Source organism: Pundamilia nyererei, unplaced genomic scaffold (assembly GCF_000239375.1).
Source record: "Pundamilia nyererei isolate P.nyererei 1_Seehausen unplaced genomic scaffold, PunNye1.0 scaffold00426, whole genome shotgun sequence".
NCBI lineage: Eukaryota > Metazoa > Chordata > Actinopteri > Cichliformes > Cichlidae > Pundamilia > Pundamilia nyererei.
Window position 1 is genome coordinate 251,847 of NW_005187827.1, and position 19,782 is coordinate 271,628.

The window sequence follows — 19,782 nt, forward strand, 5'->3', positions numbered from 1 at the left end:
AAAAAAAAAAGGAACTATCTACTATAGAAATGTATGCTTCTACGTTTGGTTCACATTTAAAAAAACAAAACTGAACAGTCTACACAATGAATGAACAGAACTTTTTCTGTGATTTTGCACATTTATATCTTATGGTTTAATCCAAAGAGACGCGCTGACAGGCTTTTGTTTATCACGAGATGTATTGTTGAAATTGCACTTCTCTTTCTTATGTCTCAGGAGTTAAATGTGTATTTAAAGTTCTTTAGACTGACAGACAGGAGAGTTTCACTCGTCGGCCTTCTTGAGCTCAGTGGGCTGTGTGTTGCCCACCATCTAACATCAGATCAGATCCTTGCTCTAGATTTTACTTAAAGTTCTTTAGTTATTGAAAGAAACTCCTTCTTTGGAGTCTCTTGTGTATTTCTCTACTATTTGCAACAACGAGTCTCACAGATAAAATCTTTACAACAATTATTTATTTATTTATTTATTTATTTTTAATTTCTCCTTCTTTTCTGCATTAGTATTATATAGCTGCCCGCCACATGGCCCTGGCTAAAGCCTTCCCTGACACCTTCATATATGAACCTCAGGATACAGCCCAAGTAAGTTAACTTGTATTTTTTTTTAATAGACACAGTATTTAAAACAAATGTGAGGTTTTTTTTATTTTTTTTGAAGCGTCCTCTTCCTGTTTATGTTTTTAATACTTTCACTCCTGTCCTCAGACCGCCGGTTTCCGTTACCCCCGACCAGCCTCAGTGCCACCATCTCCAGCCCTGTCCCGCCACTCCTCCCCGCACCACAGCGAGGCTGAAGACAACGAAGATGACGAGCGCTACGACGAGGACCTGGAGGCCGAAAAGGACAAGGTGAACATCCGCCAGCCCTACATGCTGCCTATGAAAAACAAGTCCATCGCCATCATCGGGGCCAACGGGAATGGCGACGAGGTGACGAGCGAGAAAAACTGAGACCGACGCACTACTGCTAAACCTCACTAGTGAAACTCTTATCTGTGGTTCAAGTTGTCCGTGTAGACGACTGTGGCTGCGTGAACGCGTGTGACGAATTTAATATTGGCATGTTGTGACAAAATGCATTACTGTCAGTGTCTTCCCAACCTGTGCGTACCTCAGAATTTTTAAAAACAGTATCTGTCAGTTTGATATATTTTGGTATTGTTTCAGTTACACCAGCAGTGTGACCGGTAGTTTGCTTTGTGGAGTAAATGCAGAAACTTAAAAGGAAAAAGGTTAACTGACAGATCAACACATAGGAAAACAAATCAGGATTGCTGGATTTTTGTAGAATACTAACAGTGAGTAACGTGGATCTAACAGAGGATCGTTAATATTAACAGCAAACTGTGGAATCGGATTTTATACTTGATTCAAACGTAGGTCAGGGCTGGGAGAACAGCTTATCTCTCCTTTTTTTTTACCAGCTTACCATCTCTACAAGTTCAAAACGGGAAGCTTCCTGTGAAAAAGCCCACATAGCAATATTATGCATTAAGAGCCAGAAAGAGCATCTGTTCTTTTTGTCGTTTTCACTCGTGCCCCACATGATGTGACAACCATACAGTGCTTCACACTTGACTTTCTACCTTTTTGTAGCATTTTTTGTCTTTTCTTTCTTTCACGCGCCTTGTTTTTTGCATAACCTCTCAAAATAGAAACAAAATGAAGAGCACACACTGATAATGCTGAAAACGCTCTCGTTCGGAGAATGGTATCGCCTTGTGTGTGAGTGTGTTCTCATTTTGTTTCTGTGCCTTACAGTGTCACAGTGTGTCCACTGTACTCCTGCTGTGTTTGTGCGCGCTTGTGTGTGGAGATTATTCCTTGGTTCGCCTGTTTCAGCAAGTATTTATTTGTGAAATGAAAAGAGGTAAGACAGAGGGGAAAGGGTACTGTGTCCTAAGATGGAAACTGTGTTTACAGGTAGAAGACCTGACAGAGAGAAAGGGCTGAAAAACAAGCTACTGTATGTCTTGAGTATTTGTTTTGGAAAAAAGGAAATGGTTTTGCCAGCCGTATACTGTCACTATCACTCCATTTCTCACAATCTTGCACCAGATGAACATATAATAAAATTTAAATATCTATATACACCTGTTTGGTGTTTTATAAACAGTAACGGGCTCTTCTTTCATTGTGTTTGTGCAGTTTATTGGAACAAATATATCCAAAGATTTGCTTCTTTGTAACATACTGATCTTATCTACACAGCATCTCCTTCATAAATCATTCAGATCAGCTGAAATGTTGCAGTGAATCCTCTTCTTCCGTTGTAGGTAATCCTCCAAAGTGCTTGGCTGTTTCAGCACAGGTAAACTCTGCCCCCGTGACCTTTGCAAACTGAGAAAAACAAGAATGTAAAAATCTGAGTCTTCACATGAAAAACATACTGATACACACCGTACTCCACACTCAAAGAGGACCTATGATGCTATCACACTTAATATAATCCCCATATATCTTATGTTTGGCCTCGGTGCAGCTCCCAAGTTCATAAACTAAGAGAAACTTCCTTTAAGGCCTTTAAGGGCATCTGTGAGCCAGTTTTCTTTCTTTCTTTTCCTCTTGGAAAGGAAAGCTTTGAGCAGCAGGTGTCATCATGGGTTTGAAATCCTTTATTATCATGGTGCATGTGCTGGAGATGACTATAATAAATATATGTGCATTTACTAGCGTCATAAAAAGCCATAGAAAAAACTGTAAAACTGAATACTTTTACAGTTTTATACTTCAATATGAGCACTCACCATTCTAATAGTGTTGTGTGTGTGTGTGTGTGTGTGTGTGTGTGTTATGGAAAAAAATTAATGAAACACTTAAACCACACATAAGATATTAATATGAGTAATTGAGTGAGAGCGAAATGATTCAACAACGGTCACCGGAAACCAGCCATTAATCATTTGGAGCCTGAATTTAAAATTACAACAAAAAATGAAATCGCCACCGCTTTCATCATCCAGGAACTGCCTGCACGCTCTGCACACATGAGGTCAGGCATTGTCTTGCACCACGAGGAACACAAGGCCCACTGCACCAGGTCTAAAAATAGCTCTGAGCATTTCATCCCTGTTTATAACTACTTTAAGGAGTTTGCTGTGCTTAAGTACAATTTGGAGGTGTTTGTGTCGACATGATAGATACCTTAAAAGGGTGACACAGAGTGCTTTACATCAGATTCACTGAGAAAGTGTTTGGCAGTCATTTAGGACTTACTGAGTAAACTATTCCAGAAAGAGCTGTAAGTTGCGCTGCCAGTAACAGCCCCGAGTTTGGCTGGATTCCTCCTCACTGTGTGTACTGAGAAACCATCAGGCCCAGTCACCTCCACTTCCACCACATGGTAGTCTCTTAACCTGCGGCATGAAGGTACATGAAGGTGGAAGATGCAGGCAGGATGGTTTCAAACAAACAATCCGACTTTTAGAAGCACTCACGCTGTATCTGACACAATCTCTCCCTGGACACCAGTGAAGCCCAGTGTCCCTGCTGCCACTGCTGCTGCCGCCATGGTGTTCACATTGTTAGGAGCGAGTGGGCACAACTCTGCAACGGAGCCTCTGAACAAAACACGCCTGCCTTCTCCCTCCGTCCAGTCAGTGAGGACGTCTCCTGTCAGCCGAAAGCAGGAGGGATGCTTGGACATTCTGATGAACAAAGCCTAAAAATAAACCATGAAAGGAAAAAGCAACATTAAATCACTTATGTTCATTTCCATGGTTTTAAACACTGGACTATCCTTGTTTTACCTTTATTTTCCCACTGTCATTCAGCCTCTGGATGTCCTGGCCTCCCCATAATGCACCACTGGGGACGTAGAGAGTCCTGCCATACTTCTGAGCAGCCTGACTCAACTTCTGGTTCAGATCAGGATCAGCGAGGGCAGATGGAGAGCCCACCTAGAGGAGGAAAAAAACGAAAAACAAAGGTGCAAAACAAATGATGAAGTGTCGTTGACTTCTCAAGTGTTTGTGGGTTAGGATGACCGTCTGTCGACACTGAATTTTGAACCTGTTATTGAATTTAAATCTACAAAGCAAACGCTATCAAACCAAACGCCCGTGTACATGCGAGACTCTTCAAATGTTAATGTGGAGATATATTTAAAATGTGATTTGCAGAATGCTTCATAGTCACAGCTGCAGTGGAGATACCATGTGCTTGGTCTTTTATGCATTTAAAACCAGTCTGTGACTGAGAAGTGTTAATTGGAAAGTATCAAAAACAGATGAGGGTGAATTAAGACTTTGCTGGGGTTAATCCTGAAGCATATGAAAGACTGTTGTCTGCAAAAAAGTGAACATTGAAGTATAGAAATGAGCATTTTCCTTATTTGCAAAGCAAATAGCCAATTTAAATAGCCAGATGCTCTCTCTGCCATCCTATTTCTGATGGTTGAGTAAAAGTTATGATTAACATTAACAGTTTGTTTCTCTATGTGAGGAATGAGTAGTTTGTGAGAAAGAATTGTGCTTAACAGTCAAATACTTTTGAGGGGTCAGTGAAGAGGACAGTGCAGGACTTTTCTCCAAGGAGGAGAACATTTAATAACCTTCAGCTGGACCGAGATGGCGATTGTTTACAGTTGAATGACATGATATTCTGTCCATTTTATGTACACTCACAGTACCTTAAGGCAACAGTACCTCAGCTGACCACTCATTAAAACCAAGATATGCAGAAGAGCATCTCTCAATGCACAGCTTTGAAGCAGACAGGCTACAGCTGCGGAAGATCACACCCTGTCAACTAAGAACAGGAAACTGAGGCCACAGTTTGAACATATTCACCAAAATTAGTCAAAAGAAGATGCTGCCTGGTCAGATGAGGTTTGATTTCTGCTGTGACATTCAGATGGTAGGGTCCAATTTTGTTGTAAACAACATGAAAGGATGGACCCATTCTGCCTCGTATCAGTGGTTCAGCCTGATAATGATTTAATGGTATGAAATCATAAAAATGACAGATTTAAATCAAACTGTATCAGTCAATTAAAATAAAATCTGTCAAGTACTATAAATAAAATATAACATTGGAAGAATCTATCAAAAAAAACAAACAAAGAAATGTACCAGCTGTTTCACTGAAATAGCAAAATCAGAAGTAGCTCACCATGAAATGAGACTGAGACAGAAACTGGAGCCCAAATTCTTTAACTATTTGAGGATGGCACACCTCAACAATCACATCGCATCGCCTGCAAAACACACAATGATTATTCTTCAAAGTTCAGAAGGGAAATTCCCGAAGATAAATACAGTACGTTTATAGCGTTCCTGATTTAATACATAAAAACGCGTGTGCACAGAACAATCATGCTGTGTGCACGTGGGTTTTTAATGCTTATGCACGTGTTTGCACCTTTCTGCAAAGGACGATAGATCCCCGAGTATGAGTTCAGAGGGGACTAAACCACTGAGCTTGCCAGAATTCCTGTTCCAGACAAAACCCAGAGTCAAACCGAGGGCAGGTCCATCTTTATTGATCCTCTCCACTAGGTACTGACCTAAATTGCACACACATACACACACATGCACATGCTGTCAGGAAATAATATACAGCAATTTAAAGAGTGTTTGCCTGGGATTTAAAAGGGGAATTCCGACCTAGATGTCCAAATCCTACGACTCCAATCCTTAAAGAGGAAGAATCGGTCGCCATAGCTGTACAAAGGAAGCAAACAAAGCAGATAAAAGCCCAGAGTGCAGTCGCAAAGCAAACCAATACACATGCACACATATACATGTCTATATTGACCTTAAGCCCTACCTGATATTAACCCCTTCTTGCACAGTTACTGCATTTATTACTCTATATACCCAGTAAACTTACACCCCCTCCAGCGTTGTCCCACACCTTGAATTTCAATAACCAGCCCAGAGCTGCAAGAACTGTGTTCAGGCAAAGCACGAAGTTTGACTCAGAGTAGCCTGTAGTTAATCATTGTTGCAGTTCTGTGAAATTATTACACGCAGGGCTCCTCCTCCATCTGGTTGAACTTAAATCTCAGCTTCAGAAAAATGTAATTGTTTGAAATTTTCAAAACAAAATCCAGTCAAGACGAGCACTGAACATCATTCAACATACAAAGCATTTTATTCTTCTTCTATGTCAGAATGTGTGTCATACTTTCTTTGATCACAAACAAAAGAAATGTGTCATATTCATCAGTATCTATGAGCAAACGAGCCCTTTCCTTTACTTTAAATGTGAAGCACTGGAAACTGGATGGGGCTTTGGCATAGCGTGTTTTTCATAACCATCCACATTTTTTTGAACAGTTGCCACAAAAAAAATTGTATTGTTATAACAAATTTACAGCTGTTTATCAAAGAATCAAATCCTTTCCTGTAAAATGAACTTTTTTTTTTTTACACATTTGTTTTATGAAACATTGAGACATAAAAAAGTCTCAACAACAACAATCATCAGGTTTTGTCAGTTTCCTGATATTAAAGTTTACATTTCACAGTGATAACACCTGCACAGTTCAACTTTGCTCCTTCTGTGCTGATGTCACCAACGTAATCCTGCTGGTGAGGTCAAGGGTGAGCAATTTGACCAGCAGAACTCAAAACAGGGAGCGAATTGATTATCAGAGCGCAATCAGACAGTGAGGATCGGTCTAAAGTTCATCGACATGAAACGCAGGCAGATTGAAAGACACGACAGAGGTTCAAGGCGAGGGGTACAGGAGCTGAGGATCGTTGGAGCTGAGGATCGCTGGCAAACAAGACAGTAAAGACACTTTTACCCTTCTGAGACGTCTGCCCACAGCAGTGCTGTTTGAGAGAAGATGGACATCCTTGAGACTCACGCCTATCACAGGCGGCAGAGGAGAAATAAGGTACAGTTCACCTCTATTTACAGCCAGTATTTCTTTATTTCTAGCAGCACTTTGCTTAGTGAAACCAGATGGAAAGGAGATGTTTGAAATCATAACTTGAATCTACTTCTGTACAAAAACTTGATGCATCTCTCCCTTTTCTTTCTTTTCGTCCATTTCTATCAGTCCTGTGCTCTCTTTCTGTCTCTCTTGCCTTTCTTTTTGTCTGCAGCTCTGTACTTCTACCTTTGGACTCCTGCTTCGCCCCCGTCCATCATGTCTGCAGGTGTCAAATCTGCACCAGTACTCCTATTGGCTGCAGTGGTGCTGAGCTGGAATGGAGGTCAGAGTGTCCTAGGTGTGGTGGGAGGACTAGTCTTCTCTGCTGTTGGTGACTGCTGCCTGGTGTGGCCTGAGCTTTTCCTGCATGGTAAGCGCTGGTGGTGGATGAGTTCAAAAAATTGAGCATTTTTTTCTTTTATGAAAGGTCTATTGCTTGCACATGCCTCATTATTGTAAGAAGTATTTGTAATAGTTACTTTCAGAGAGTAAATTTAACACTCCAGGATTCATAAATTGCAAATCACATGCCCATTATGTCCTCAATATCTGTTTCAGGAATGGGTGCATTTGCTGTGGCTCATCTGTTGTACTCAGTTTCCTTCCTGTCCAGTCGTTACACAAAAAACTCCTCTTCCTGCTGGAGCCGTTTTCTCTATCTGATCCTGTTTATGGTTGGAGGAGGTTATTACACATTTTTATTTCCATTTCTGCAAAAGGACCCAAACTCTGAAGTGCTAACTCCAGCTGTTGGAGTCTACTTTGTCTTAATTACTCTAATGGGTCTATTAGCAGCTAGAACTAGCAACGTAGCAACACTTTTGGGAAGTCTGAGCTTCATGGTATCTGATGCAATGCTGTCTCTGCAAGTTTTTAAGGTGGTGGCACCAATGCAGCACGGTAATACTGTTGTAATGGTGACCTATTATCTGGCACAGCTTCTAATCGCTGTGGGTGACATGCAAGCAGTAGAGGACACGGATGAGTTTTCAAAATGGAAGAGGTCCTAACCAGTATCCCTGTTGTACTCCAAAAGCTTGTACTACATTAGCTCTCCATTTCCATAAATATTTGTTGTAAGTGGTTAAAAAAAGAAAAGGAAAAAAAGAAAGAAACAAAGAAAGGGAAATAGATTCAATTTGCAATGTTCTAAAAATGAAAGAATTTATTTCCAAATGAAATGGAAAAACATTCAGTAAACTTCAGTTTATAATATTTATATTCTGTGATTTAATGATCAAAATATTTTCTTTGACATGCATGTTTACATGTAGATTGTGCATATGGTGGCATGATGTGAACTGCTCATTATACTGTATGTTTATACACGCAATCCCATGTTTTATTAACAGTAATAAATATTATGTCAACAACTGGGAGTTTTGTTTCAAGAAAAACTGAAAAGAGACAGGAAATGAAAAAGTAAAGCATACTATAATAAAATAAAATAGATTTAACTAAATTCAGCATTTGTGTTCTGCCAATTAAAATAGAGTACTATACATACTACCGTTAATGGAGATGCTTGGGATGACAGTTAAGACATTAAGAATGGCAAACATTGGACTGAAATAGTTGTTTTATACATTACAATATACAGTACAATTATTTACACAGTGAAATCCAGGTACTGGATCATGTGCAACTGTCTTAACAGACCAAACAACAACAACAACAACAACAACAAAAAACATGTCCCAGCTCATGAATGTTCTGTTATCTTTTCATACTGATGCCAAAACATGTCAGGGTAAAAAACAACAACAACAAGCAAACAAAGAAAGAATTAGAAAATCAACGATCCATCCCAGTGTCATCTGACTGCTGCCTGGAGAAACACATAACCCTGAGTCGCTCACAGAAATCAAGTTCTTCCTGTTGGAAACAAACATGTGACTTTAAGAGGCAGAAAAATAAGATTCAGCTTATTTTTTAAAATTTTCAGTCTTTTAAACTTAAAAAAAAAAAAAAGCAGTCATATATCTCTTTATTGTTTACAACTAGTTAGCCTTTAACCACAATCACCTCTAGTTTTAAATGGAAAAAACACATTTCATGACTGAAATGAAATTTTGTAGCATAATCACAACATTTCTATCGAGTTTTACGATCTGATTCTCAGGCACATGAATTACCTGACTTTCTTCTTTGCCTTGGAGCTCTTTGGATCTCTGTCTGAGTAATTCCTCCAGGCCCAGAGCAGGATTCCTGCAGTCATTGAGCCCTTGTGGAAAGTCTTCGACCAGACTACACCACCATCAGTAACAAGGACGGGTACAGTTACTAAAACCATCCATGAAATAATGTCAGATTTTCAGTATCATAATGAATGTTTCTTACCAGCAAAGGGCACCAAGCACATGTTCATGGACGGGTGAATGCGGTGTACGGAGAACTGATACCAGCTGCTGTACCATACCCATGGCAACAAGCGTGTCTGCGGGGGGAAATAATCAGGAATATGCCTGAGTTTATATTGAGTCAAGCCATTTTTTAAGGAAAGCTTGCAAAAACTTTAGATAGATGTTTAAAGAGTAAACCAATTAGATATCCAAAGTAAAAAATCTGCTGTAGTTATTCTTGTTATGGTCTACTATGTATGTGTAGTTAAGATTAAAATAGTTTTTCCATGTTTTCCCCGGACAAAGGTAGCAAGATCAGTGAGAAACACACATACTGCAAGGATAAAACTAAAAGGGAGAAAGTATAAAAGTTTTAACACGAGATTTAATTGCTAAAAAAAATCGTTTAAAAACTTTTTATGTTATTTTACCCTTTAACTGCAGAACTTGCCATATTGGCGACTAATCATGGATGAAGAGCAAAGCTGCAAATAAAACATCTTCATTTTCCACAGAAAAGGTGTCTCTATAAGCTTTTAGAGACATTATTAAACCATGTTGTGTCTTAATAAAAGGCTACAAAGTGTTGTATTGGTACTGGTGCAGGTTTACAGCGCTATCCTGTCTGAATGTCCTTCCCATCCATACCTTTCTGTTCGGGATGCGACATCAGTAGATTGAGCAACAGGAAAGCCGACTTGGTTCTGAGCTTCTCGTTCTCTGACTGCATGCCTCGCATCAGCACTGAGAATCCATCGTGGGACAGGAAGGCCTGGAGACCTGCCTCCTGCTCTCGAACCAGACCTATGATTACGACAGGACACAGTTTTGTTGAGGGTTGTGAAGCACAGAGCTGGGACAAAAAGACGGTGCCATGTGTCATTTGGCACTAAAGAAGAAAGCAACAGATAATTTAGGCTTAAAGTTGAATTGACAGGAAACATGAGATATAACAATATCATAAACACAGGCGATACAGTTGGGAGGCTGGCCACTAAAAATAGCTGTTGAATAGCCTGTCCATCTAAAACATCAACTATGGGAACCAACTGTTGACCGCACTAAAATTCGCAGACTGTCACATGGACAATCCGAGGTTCTGGATCATGTATGTGAAATGCCTGATGTGCAGCAATTGGTTGCAGGCTTGTTGTCATGAAGCTCAGTTTTGAAGCATGCGTGCATTATGGCTCTACTCACATGAGACAGCGTAAAGAGCTTTCACCCTGACGGTGGGGTTTGGGTCAGAATCTGTCAGCTGCAGAAGCTTCGGCAGCGCCCCGATGCTAAGCAAGTGGAACTGCAGCTGTGGCATGTTCTGGGCACAGGAGGCAATGAGCTGGGCAGCACGCCACCTCAACCCACTTTGAGCATGATTAAGATACTGGGAGACGCACAACTCCAGCCCACCAAGGGTCATCAGGTCTGCAGAGGACAGGATGCAGTGAGCGTACAGTGAACACACGCTGTCTTTAGCGTGCCCTCTGCTCTAATACCATTTATTACCTCTGGCATTGTCCAGATTCTCACACAGCTCGGACAGCATCTCAAAGGCTGTTTCCCGCTCATCGTCCTCATCATCATCATCATCTTCCCTATCTTCCTCTCCACCCCTCTCCCTTTCACTTCCTTCTTTGCACAGAACAGCCAAGCACTGCTTCATCTGCTCCACTTCATCCATCTGCCCTTTGCACAGTTCTGTAAGAGCTTCTCTCAGCCATGTTTTCCTCTGGAAGAAAGGCACAAAAAAGAGCCTGAAGTAGTTTGTCATGCTGAATTCAAATTCTCTGATGTGATACCTCCAAGCACGCATTAAGAAAAAAAAAAAAAAAAACGTATGTGGACATCAGTGTCTTACTCAGACACATGAGATTTCAAGTGATGTGCAATTATATATTACTGTACGAAAGTCTTGAGTCACTCCTCATTTCTTTATATTGGACTTCCAAGAAAGACTTTCTTTAAATTTTTAAGCAATAGTTGAGCAATAACTCTCCAGGATTTCCAAAAGTCTTTCAAAGTTTTTCTTTCAACATTGGCTTCTTTTTTTAAAAACTGACTTTCAGTCCAGTCCTTCTACCTGACCATTTTTAGAAGAATGCTTCTTTGTTTGTCTGTTGAACCACTTGACATTCAAGCACAAAAAAGGCATCAAACTTAAGAGACAAGGGCATTGCTGTGTCTACACAAGACAGAAAACTTAGCAAAAAACAGTTTAACATTTTATCTTTAAACATTGTTACAATTTCTTTAATTGAAATAAAAAAAATGTCAAAGTTTTTAATAGTTTGAAACAGTGTTTTAGAGCCAACACGGTCATTCCCAGAGAGCTGCATGGTGTGCAAGGTTTCCTGAATTTGAGGAAACTGCACAAAGGGAGGACACAAGAGGAAGTAGCACGCCTGAAAAACTATCTACAGCAAATTAACAGTATACATAGCACTGTAGGTTTAAGATATCAAGCCCCTAAGTAGTATCAGTTATTGGCTGACAATTGAATAAAAACATTTGTGATAAATCAAGCTAAGAGAGAACATCATTGATGGCAATGGCATTTATTTACTTATCAAATTTAAAAGTGTTGTCAAAGATATCCCCTTCCTACCAAAATACTGAGGACTAAGTGGGGTGGGGGGCTGCCAGCAGTTCTGATTGATATAATTTCTATACCTTGTTCACTACTTAAATTAAAAGTTTTCTGTGATCCAGTTTTGTCCTGTTCATTTCTGGCCACAATGTCCGGCTTTCTGTTTGACTGCAGTATTATACTTTTGTCTCTCAAAGCACTCTGAAAACTATGAAAATGTGATATATCAATAGTTTATGGTGGGATGTTTTGCAAAGCGGAGCAACACATGTTGCTACTGTAAAAACAAAAGTATTTATTATTGTTGTTGTTATCATTTTTGGATCTACTCTACTATATTATTATTATATCCTCATGCAAATAAGGCGTTTAGTTGACTAGTTGCTCATTCTACTTATTTAAGCCTTAGTTCTGTCAAAGCCACATTGTGAAGCTATGCTACAAGCATGTGTGTCCTGGTGTGAGCTACAAAGTCGACACCCAACAGTTTGTGTGGTCATCTGGCCTGATCCTGCTTAGGGTACAAGTACGTACCTCTTCTGACATGGGTTCAGGAGGGGCAGGACCCTCTGCAGCGGATCCAGCCTCCACTGCGAGCTGAAGGACCCCTTGGAGGTTCTGGGGATGTCTCCTGGTCTGCCTGTCTTCTGACATGGTGTTAACAGCTAAAGGGTAAAGTGGAGAAAAGAAAAAAAATCAACAAGACAACTAAAGGAATATTTCAAAATAACCTCAGATTAATTTAAGTGTACTAGCAGTGGTACCAGGTAAAGCCCCACAGTTTATATACCAGGATCATACTTTACTACAAACATACAGCTCTGCTAATAATGCAAAACCTGCTGCTAGCCTCTTATAACAAAGGGTATTATTGCCCACTTACCTTTAAACTGACTCCAAATCAACGTAAAGGTAACAGACAAAGTTTCTTTCTGAGCTCAAATTCAGCTCTCTCCCTCTATAAACACAGAAACGTGAAAGCGCTGGAACGTTCTAGCTAGCTCTTCATCTCACGAGCAAGAGCTCACGAGTGGCAAGGGGGGCGCCATGTTTTACCGTAAAAAGTAAACCAAACGGGCAAGCAAAGTAATTTTTGGATACTCTTTGCTCTCAAATCAACGTCATTTTAGACTTTCCATTTTTTGCTTTAAAGTCAGCTTTTCAAAATTATAATGCTGAACATCTGCCTGACAGTATTACCTCAATATTTAAAAATTCATAGACGCAATTTTTTCCTATACTAGTATAGTTACGGTAATCCAGTAACGCTGGTACGCACAGTTTACAAAGAGAATTAATTACATCAAAATAAATATATGCAAATCCCAGAAGAAACGTGTCAGAAGAAACTAAGGCATATCGATTGCGATATGTTTGGTATTATTTATGTATCTGTTATAAAATACACACACCTTAATAATGAATGTAAAAAATAATATTTGCCTTTTAGATGTCAGCAAACATATTATTAACAAACATTAAGTTCAGGCTACTTGGGATTGCTCTCTTATTTTTATCATAATAGCTACATAACTCATACTTTCTTTAAATGGGTTTCAGTCTTTTGCTTAGTCTAATATAATAACATACAATAGTAGTATTAGTAGTAGTTACATTAATAGTTACTGTTTTGCAATGTGAACATTTTACGCACCAATTTAAACATGCGCATGTGCATGTACGTAAAGGAACGACATCGTTGGGGCTGAGAGATTATTTTCTTGAATTCCGATCGTCTTGGTTTTGTCAAGCCAGGAAAGATGGCGGCGCTTGTGGGTCTGCGTGCGTGTTTGTCCGGTAAATATTGTTTAATTCATTTAAACTATGTGACTCTGCTTGCATTTCTGACAGTTAATTGATTTACACCACCTTTATTGATTTATACATAATATCAAACACTGTTCGGACATTTAGAAGTACAAGAATATGAAAATAAAATGTGATGCTGTGTCTTCCGACAGCAGAGCAAGGTCACGTTACCAGTGACGGTTAGCTAACAATAAGACTAACCGAGGATGAAGAATGATTACTAAAATCAGCACCTGGTAACCAGAAACGAAGGAAAACATACTGTTGATATAGGTAGTCTTTAAAGAGAGGTGACGCCGTCCTTTTTGGATCTAAAGTCATTAAAATTGATTAATGTTAGCTGCAGCTGTTAGCATGATATAACCTGCCTGGTTTATGCAAAACTCTTTTTATTAGCGCTCTATATGGCACAGAAGCATCACGGCCGGTGCGAGTACAATACATCCGGAGCTGTGCAGACATGCTGGCTGAGATTTTGAGGAAAAATGTGTGTGGCAGTCAGTGCTAATCTCATCTATGTGAGAGCACGACTGCACTGATTGAAGGGGAAATAAGGGCATGGACACCTAAATGTTCACTGACACAGAATTAATACATATTTCCGCATTTTAGAAAGATACATAGTTTAAATATGTTTGGCAATGTTTTAATTATTGTGTTGTGGCACCAAATAGTCACTCTTTATGTAAGTTTTTTTTGATTCCCTCTTCTCAGCCCTTCAGCTTTCTTCACCAAGCCTCCTGCACAGCTCCTTCAAATTGGTAAGTAGTTGCATGAAACGGCATGCTGCACGCTGTGAAGCACAGATTTTTTTGCAGTGGTTAAATTATTGGGTTCTTCTTTGTCACGCAGTGTGCTGTGCCTCTGAGCCGGCGAACCTTCGCTGCGGAGGCGAAGAAGACATACAGCAGAGACAAGCCCCACGTAAACATCGGGACGATCGGCCACGTCGATCATGGCAAAACCACCCTGACGGCAGCCATCACAAAAGGTAGACCCACTCAAGCTGCTGCTGTCACACCGGTCTGGACACAGTCTGGTGTTAATGTGTGTAATAACTTTGTTTAGTGAATTTTGTAAGGTGAATTTCTATCACTCAATTCGATCCTCCCCAGTGCTCGCTGATGCTGGTGGTGCCCGCTACAAGAAGTATGAGGACATTGACAATGCCCCTGAGGAGAAAGCCAGAGGAATTACCATCAACGCCTCGCATGTAGAATACACCACAGCCAACAGACATTATGCTCACACAGACTGCCCTGGACACGCTGACTATGTCAAGGTATTCTTTTTTTTTTTTCCCTTTTCTTTTACCTGGATGCAGCCTGATGTTACCAGGTTGTAATCCCGCCTGTTTGTTTGATCATATTAGAAATGTGTCTGCTTTTCTTTTTCAGAACATGATCACAGGCACAGCTCAGATGGACGGCTGCATTCTGGTGGTGGCAGCCACTGACGGCCAGATGCCTCAGACACGTGAGCACCTGCTGTTGGCCCGGCAGATCGGTGTAGAGCACGTGGTTGTTTTCATAAACAAGGCAGACGCCGTGGAGGACAAGGAGATGCTGGAGCTGGTGGAGATCGAGATCCGCGAGCTGCTCACGGAGTTTGGCTACGACGGCGAGAACACACCCGTTGTGATTGGCTCTGCACTCTGTGCTCTGGAGGTGAGGAGAAACACTTTGTCAGTCTGTCAGTCAAAGAAATTTCAGAGCAATTTAATTTTCACATCCAGAAGTCAAAATTTTAGGTGATCTCAAATATTCAGCTTCTGAGAAAATAAATTGAATTTTAAAGCTGTCAAGTCAAAATTTTGAGGTAACCTCAGGCAAGTTTGTATTTTCATTTATTTTATTTTCCTCAGTGGTGGAGAACAAGTTTCAAACTAGAATGTGATGTGTTTTAATCAGATTTTTCCCGCTCTATTTCAGAACAAAGCTCCTGAGCTGGGGGTGAATGCAGTGATGAAACTGCTGGAGATTGTGGACTCTTACGTTCCTCTGCCCAAAAGAGAGCTGGAAAAACCTTTCCTTCTGCCCATTGAAGGGGTTTATTCAATCCCAGGTAGGAGAAAACACTATCTGATATTGTCAGTCTGAAGCTAGTTGGGTAGAAATAATGGTGATTTCTCTTGATTTCCATTGGTTGCATCATGTAAAGTTGTAGGAAAATGGAAAAACAAAAGAAAATGATAAACTGTTTTTAAACCAGGATGCAGACCCCAAAAATCTAAACATCCAAATCAGGATTCACTCTTTTAAGAAATAAGGCTGAATTTTTAACCATCCTTGGCTCCGTTACTTTGTCAGACGATCTTCATGCACAACAATTCTAAATATTTTAGGCAAAGTACAAATAAAGATTTAAAGAAATTTATAAAAGAAATTAATATGCAAACAGTAAAATGAGTCAAAAGGACCTGAGCTTGAAAATCTGGGTGTCAACTTTGCCATAGAGATCGATGCTCCAGTGATGTATTGTGCAGTTTTGTCACATGTTGCAGAGCTTTGCTGTACTGAACAGTGCAGCTTCCAGCAAAGCTCCAAAGAAACATTTGTACGGTGTTTTTGTTTTTCATATCCCACCAAGGACGTCTTCAAAGTTAATTTTGTCATGATGCAGTCACAGCTTTGGAGCGTCAGTAGCACAACTCATTAGTGATTTTACCAATTAGCAGTAAGAAGATTGCAGATCTCTGACTCTGTTTCTGATCTGAGAGCGAAAGCGTTGTGTACTTTGAGTCTGAAGGTTCCTGCTTGTGTTGCAGGCAGGGGTACGGTTGTGTCGGGCACTCTGGAGAGGGGCATCATCAAGAAAGGAGACGACTGTGAGTTTGTGGGTCACAACCGCAGCTTCAAGTCTGTAGTGACAGGTGAGGAACCTCCTATGATGTTAAGATATGAAATCATGGATAAAACATGACAGCTTGCAAATGAAATGTATCTTGAAGTGTGCATCCCCTTCATTTGTCTTCCAGCTTAGTTAATTTTTGTTTTTATTTTTCTTGGGTGCAGGTATTGAGATGTTCCACAAGTCTCTGGACCGGGCAGAGGCAGGAGATAACCTGGGCGCTCTGGTCCGAGGCCTGAAGAGGGAGGACATAAGGAGAGGGATGGTGATGTGCAAGCCAGGGTGCATCATGCCTCACCAGAAAGTCAGAGCTCAGGTGTGAGAGCCACAGAGTTTGACTACAGAGGGTTTTAATTATTTAAATTGGGGCAGTGTGACACTCAGTGGACAGATCAGGAATAGCACCACCTTTTATTGAGATTTTAAAAAAAAATTTCATGAGTTTTCTACAGTTATCACAGTTTTATAAGCAGTAGTATGTGTTTATATATAACTGGAACTCTGCTGTGTGTGTCTGTGTGCGCTCTGTGTTACAGGTCTATGTACTGAGTAAGGAGGAGGGAGGCAGACACAAGCCGTTTGTCACCAACTTCATGCCCGTCATGTTTTCTCTCACCTGGGACATGGCCTGCAGGATCACTTTACCTGCTGACAAGGTGTGTAAAAGTAAAGTAAAGTGTAAAGTGTGCGTGTTAGTCCCATGGGGAAATAGTTCCTCTGCATTTAACCCATTCACCCAGTGAAGCAGTGGGCAGCCACCAATGCAGCGCCCGGGGAGCAGTGTGTAGGGACGGTACCTTGCTCAGGGGTACCTCAGGGTAGCCGTTCAGTGGAGTCGAACCCCCGACCTTCCGATCATGGGGCCACTACTCTACCTACTGAACTATCCCTGCCCTGTGTGTGTCTGTGTGTGTAGTTGTAAGTGTTGTAAGACATCTTAAACCTTTCAAGTGTTGTTTGAAGCATTGAGTGGTGATTAAAGCTGGTGTTGCCTCTCATTTACTGCTTTCTGCATTTATAAACACGGATTTCAGAGGAAACTGATGGTTTTCTTGCTCTTTTTTACTTTCCTTTAGGAAATGGTGATGCCAGGTGAGGACACCTCATTGACGCTCACTCTCCGCCAGCCGATGGTTCTGGAGAAAGGCCAGAGGTTCACTCTGAGAGACGGAAACAGGACCATCGGCACCGGGCTGGTCACAGAGATTATGACCACTACAGATGAAGACCAGTGCAACTAGGGCTGAGGAGGGCCTCTGCAGAGGGCTGGGCTCACGGATGGAGTGGGTTGAGGGGGTGTGTCAGGCAGGAGGGTGAATGTGTGGCTGTCTGTGTCTGGTCAGATCAAATAATTCTAGAAATACAAACATAAACACACACAGATGAACAGGATTCAGGAGAGTACCCGCAAAAACGCATGGCTCTGTTGTGCAGGTGCGCCTGACTAAAACACCTGTGATGTTCCACTGTCAGTCAACATTGTCATTTATGTAATAAAATGTATTTAATAATAAAACCGCCTCCTTTGTTTTGTGCTACTTGCTCGTGTATTCATGTGCTTGTTAAAACAACACAGATGCTGCAGAGAAGATTAATTTTATTTTTTAACCAACACGATCGCTGACAAAAGTAAATAACTGCTTTGGATTCACCGCAAAAAAAATTAAAAATCAATAAAGTTAAAAAGAAGAAAATTTCCTGGTAATTTTCTCCTACTACATTATGGACATTTCCCTAAATGGGAACATTTATAGTTTGGTAAAAAAATAAAACTACTAATGCAGAAAATTCATTCATTTAAAACTATGTTTTATTGTATTTTTAGGAAAGTCTCCTCGAGTTGGTCACTTACAATTATATTTTACACAACATGACTGCACAGCACAAACAGTATCCCTGTGTGTAGAAAGATTAAGAAGCCACAGGAGGGCAGCAAAGAAGTTCCTCATCAAAGAGTCAAAGTCTGTTGTATCGTTTATGAGATATAACACACTGAAAACAAACTACAAACCCAACTACAGGATTTTACCGAGCCACCTCATTAACAGTTTGATGCTCAGCAATGTGAAAAAGTCGACATCCCACAATAGGAGCCAATCTTTGAGCAATAGCTCTTTAGACTTTTTTAAGGTCATTTAATGTTCTTTTATTTTGTGTTTTTTTTCATATACAGATTTAAGATTAATTAAAGAGTAGGACTGGTTGTCTGCCTCTCTGTGTTAGCTTTGTGACGAGCTGGCGACCTGTCCATGGTGTACCCTGGCTCTCGCCCCGTGATGGATGGGTTAGCCCCCCCGCCCCCACGACCCAGATAAGCATAAGAGAATGGATTGATGATTAATTTTTGGTAAATTTGTTTTAATACACAAAATCACACTGCACTGTATTCTAGATGATTGGTTTATATGGGTTGAGGGATAATTAAGGAGCATTCATGATTGTTTTTCTTTGTTTTCTTCAGTTACATGTGTGCTGCACCCATCCTCCCTGATTTGAGCAAAGGTGGAGGCTGAGGGTGAAGTTTCTTTAAAAGCAGAGGCCAACCAAATGAACTACTAACTAACATGAGGATAAGTAACGTTTACATTAAACGGTGGGTGCATACAGTGTATAAAACTCACCCAAATACTCATTCAAAAAAGAGTCGATACTGCAGGTCAAATTTTTCAGGTTAAGAAAAACTGTTGTTTTTTTTAACATAACCAAACAACCATGTGCATCAAATGAGATTAATGGGATGATTGTTTCATAGCTGTTGGATGGTGACAGTGTTCGACTTTAGAGCCATTCAGCAGGTCTCAGCCAGCCTGACCTCAGTGTGCACTGAGCAGTCGGTGTCCACTCTGCTCGTTCATTCCCAGAAGGAAGCGCTCCAGTTGCTCCATGTTTGCTGTCGGTATTTGAGTCAGTGCCTCCTGTAATCCAATCAGCTCCGTGCTGTAATCAAATACTGTATGTCTGCAGGAATCGAGGCTGGAGCAGCAAGTACTACTGAGTGATGTGCTCAGCTGGAGGGTAAACATCTCCATGAGCAAAGTTACCTCTGCGAGACAGACACAGATGACCAGACTGAAAACCGTAGTATGTTTCACTGATACAAACCTTGGCTGTGTGTTAACACTTAATGCTGAATGTGGTTCAGCTGTGTTTAAACCTGCTGGGGATGTTTGCTGAATCATGCAACAACAGTTTTCGTCTTCATTTTAGCAACAAGAGATGTTTTAGGGTCGAGACTTGGTTACAGGGTTAGGTTGGACCTCTGTCAGCTCTCAGCATAACTTGTTTGATTGCCTGAATTTAAAA

The 19,782-nt window shown here is 40.6% G+C and overlaps 5 protein-coding genes across 6 annotated transcripts in view; 3 read left to right on the forward strand and 2 right to left on the reverse strand.

The window, feature by feature from the left end:
- Positions 1-2,124, forward strand: part of gys1 (glycogen synthase 1 (muscle)) — a 12,044-nt gene extending 9,920 nt beyond the window's left edge. For both annotated transcript variants that reach the window (XM_013916015.1, XM_013916016.1), the window contains exons 15-16: positions 507-587; positions 711-2,124. In XM_013916015.1, coding sequence (XP_013771469.1) covers positions 507-587; positions 711-956 — 327 coding nt within the window. In that variant the 3' untranslated portion in view covers positions 957-2,124. The remainder of the gene's footprint in view (positions 1-506; positions 588-710) is intronic.
- A 15-nt stretch (positions 2,125-2,139) lies between these two features.
- Positions 2,140-5,902, reverse strand: aspdh (aspartate dehydrogenase domain containing). Its single transcript, XM_005753412.2, has 8 exons — positions 5,775-5,902; positions 5,612-5,668; positions 5,367-5,511; positions 5,118-5,202; positions 3,755-3,904; positions 3,443-3,666; positions 3,222-3,361; positions 2,140-2,345 (listed from the first exon to the last, which is right to left on the reverse strand). Exons 2-8 carry the CDS (start codon positions 5,664-5,666, stop codon positions 2,308-2,310), a joined length of 837 nt encoding a protein of 278 aa, XP_005753469.1. The 5' UTR covers positions 5,667-5,668; positions 5,775-5,902; the 3' UTR covers positions 2,140-2,307.
- Positions 5,903-6,801: 899 nt separating this feature from the next.
- Positions 6,802-7,901, forward strand: tmem86b (transmembrane protein 86B). Its single transcript, XM_005753414.1, has 3 exons — positions 6,802-6,852; positions 7,018-7,261; positions 7,450-7,901. The coding sequence occupies exons 1-3, from the start codon at positions 6,802-6,804 to the stop codon at positions 7,899-7,901; spliced, it is 747 nt and encodes a 248-aa protein (XP_005753471.1).
- A 198-nt stretch (positions 7,902-8,099) lies between these two features.
- Positions 8,100-12,863, reverse strand: hspbp1 (HSPA (heat shock 70kDa) binding protein, cytoplasmic cochaperone 1). The gene is made up of 8 exons (XM_005753415.1): positions 12,704-12,863; positions 12,355-12,485; positions 10,740-10,962; positions 10,434-10,658; positions 9,882-10,037; positions 9,232-9,328; positions 9,027-9,138; positions 8,100-8,766 (listed from the first exon to the last, which is right to left on the reverse strand). The coding sequence occupies exons 2-8, from the start codon at positions 12,472-12,474 to the stop codon at positions 8,686-8,688; spliced, it is 1,014 nt and encodes a 337-aa protein (XP_005753472.1). The 5' UTR covers positions 12,475-12,485; positions 12,704-12,863; the 3' UTR covers positions 8,100-8,685.
- Positions 12,864-13,518: 655 nt separating this feature from the next.
- tufm (Tu translation elongation factor, mitochondrial) lies at positions 13,519-17,995 on the forward strand. The gene is made up of 10 exons (XM_005753416.1): positions 13,519-13,617; positions 14,344-14,390; positions 14,482-14,620; positions 14,745-14,911; positions 15,027-15,296; positions 15,561-15,693; positions 16,397-16,501; positions 16,644-16,795; positions 17,016-17,135; positions 17,556-17,995. Exons 1-10 carry the CDS (start codon positions 13,581-13,583, stop codon positions 17,718-17,720), a joined length of 1,335 nt encoding a protein of 444 aa, XP_005753473.1. The 5' UTR covers positions 13,519-13,580; the 3' UTR covers positions 17,721-17,995.
- The last annotated feature ends 1,787 nt before the right edge of the window (positions 17,996-19,782 follow it).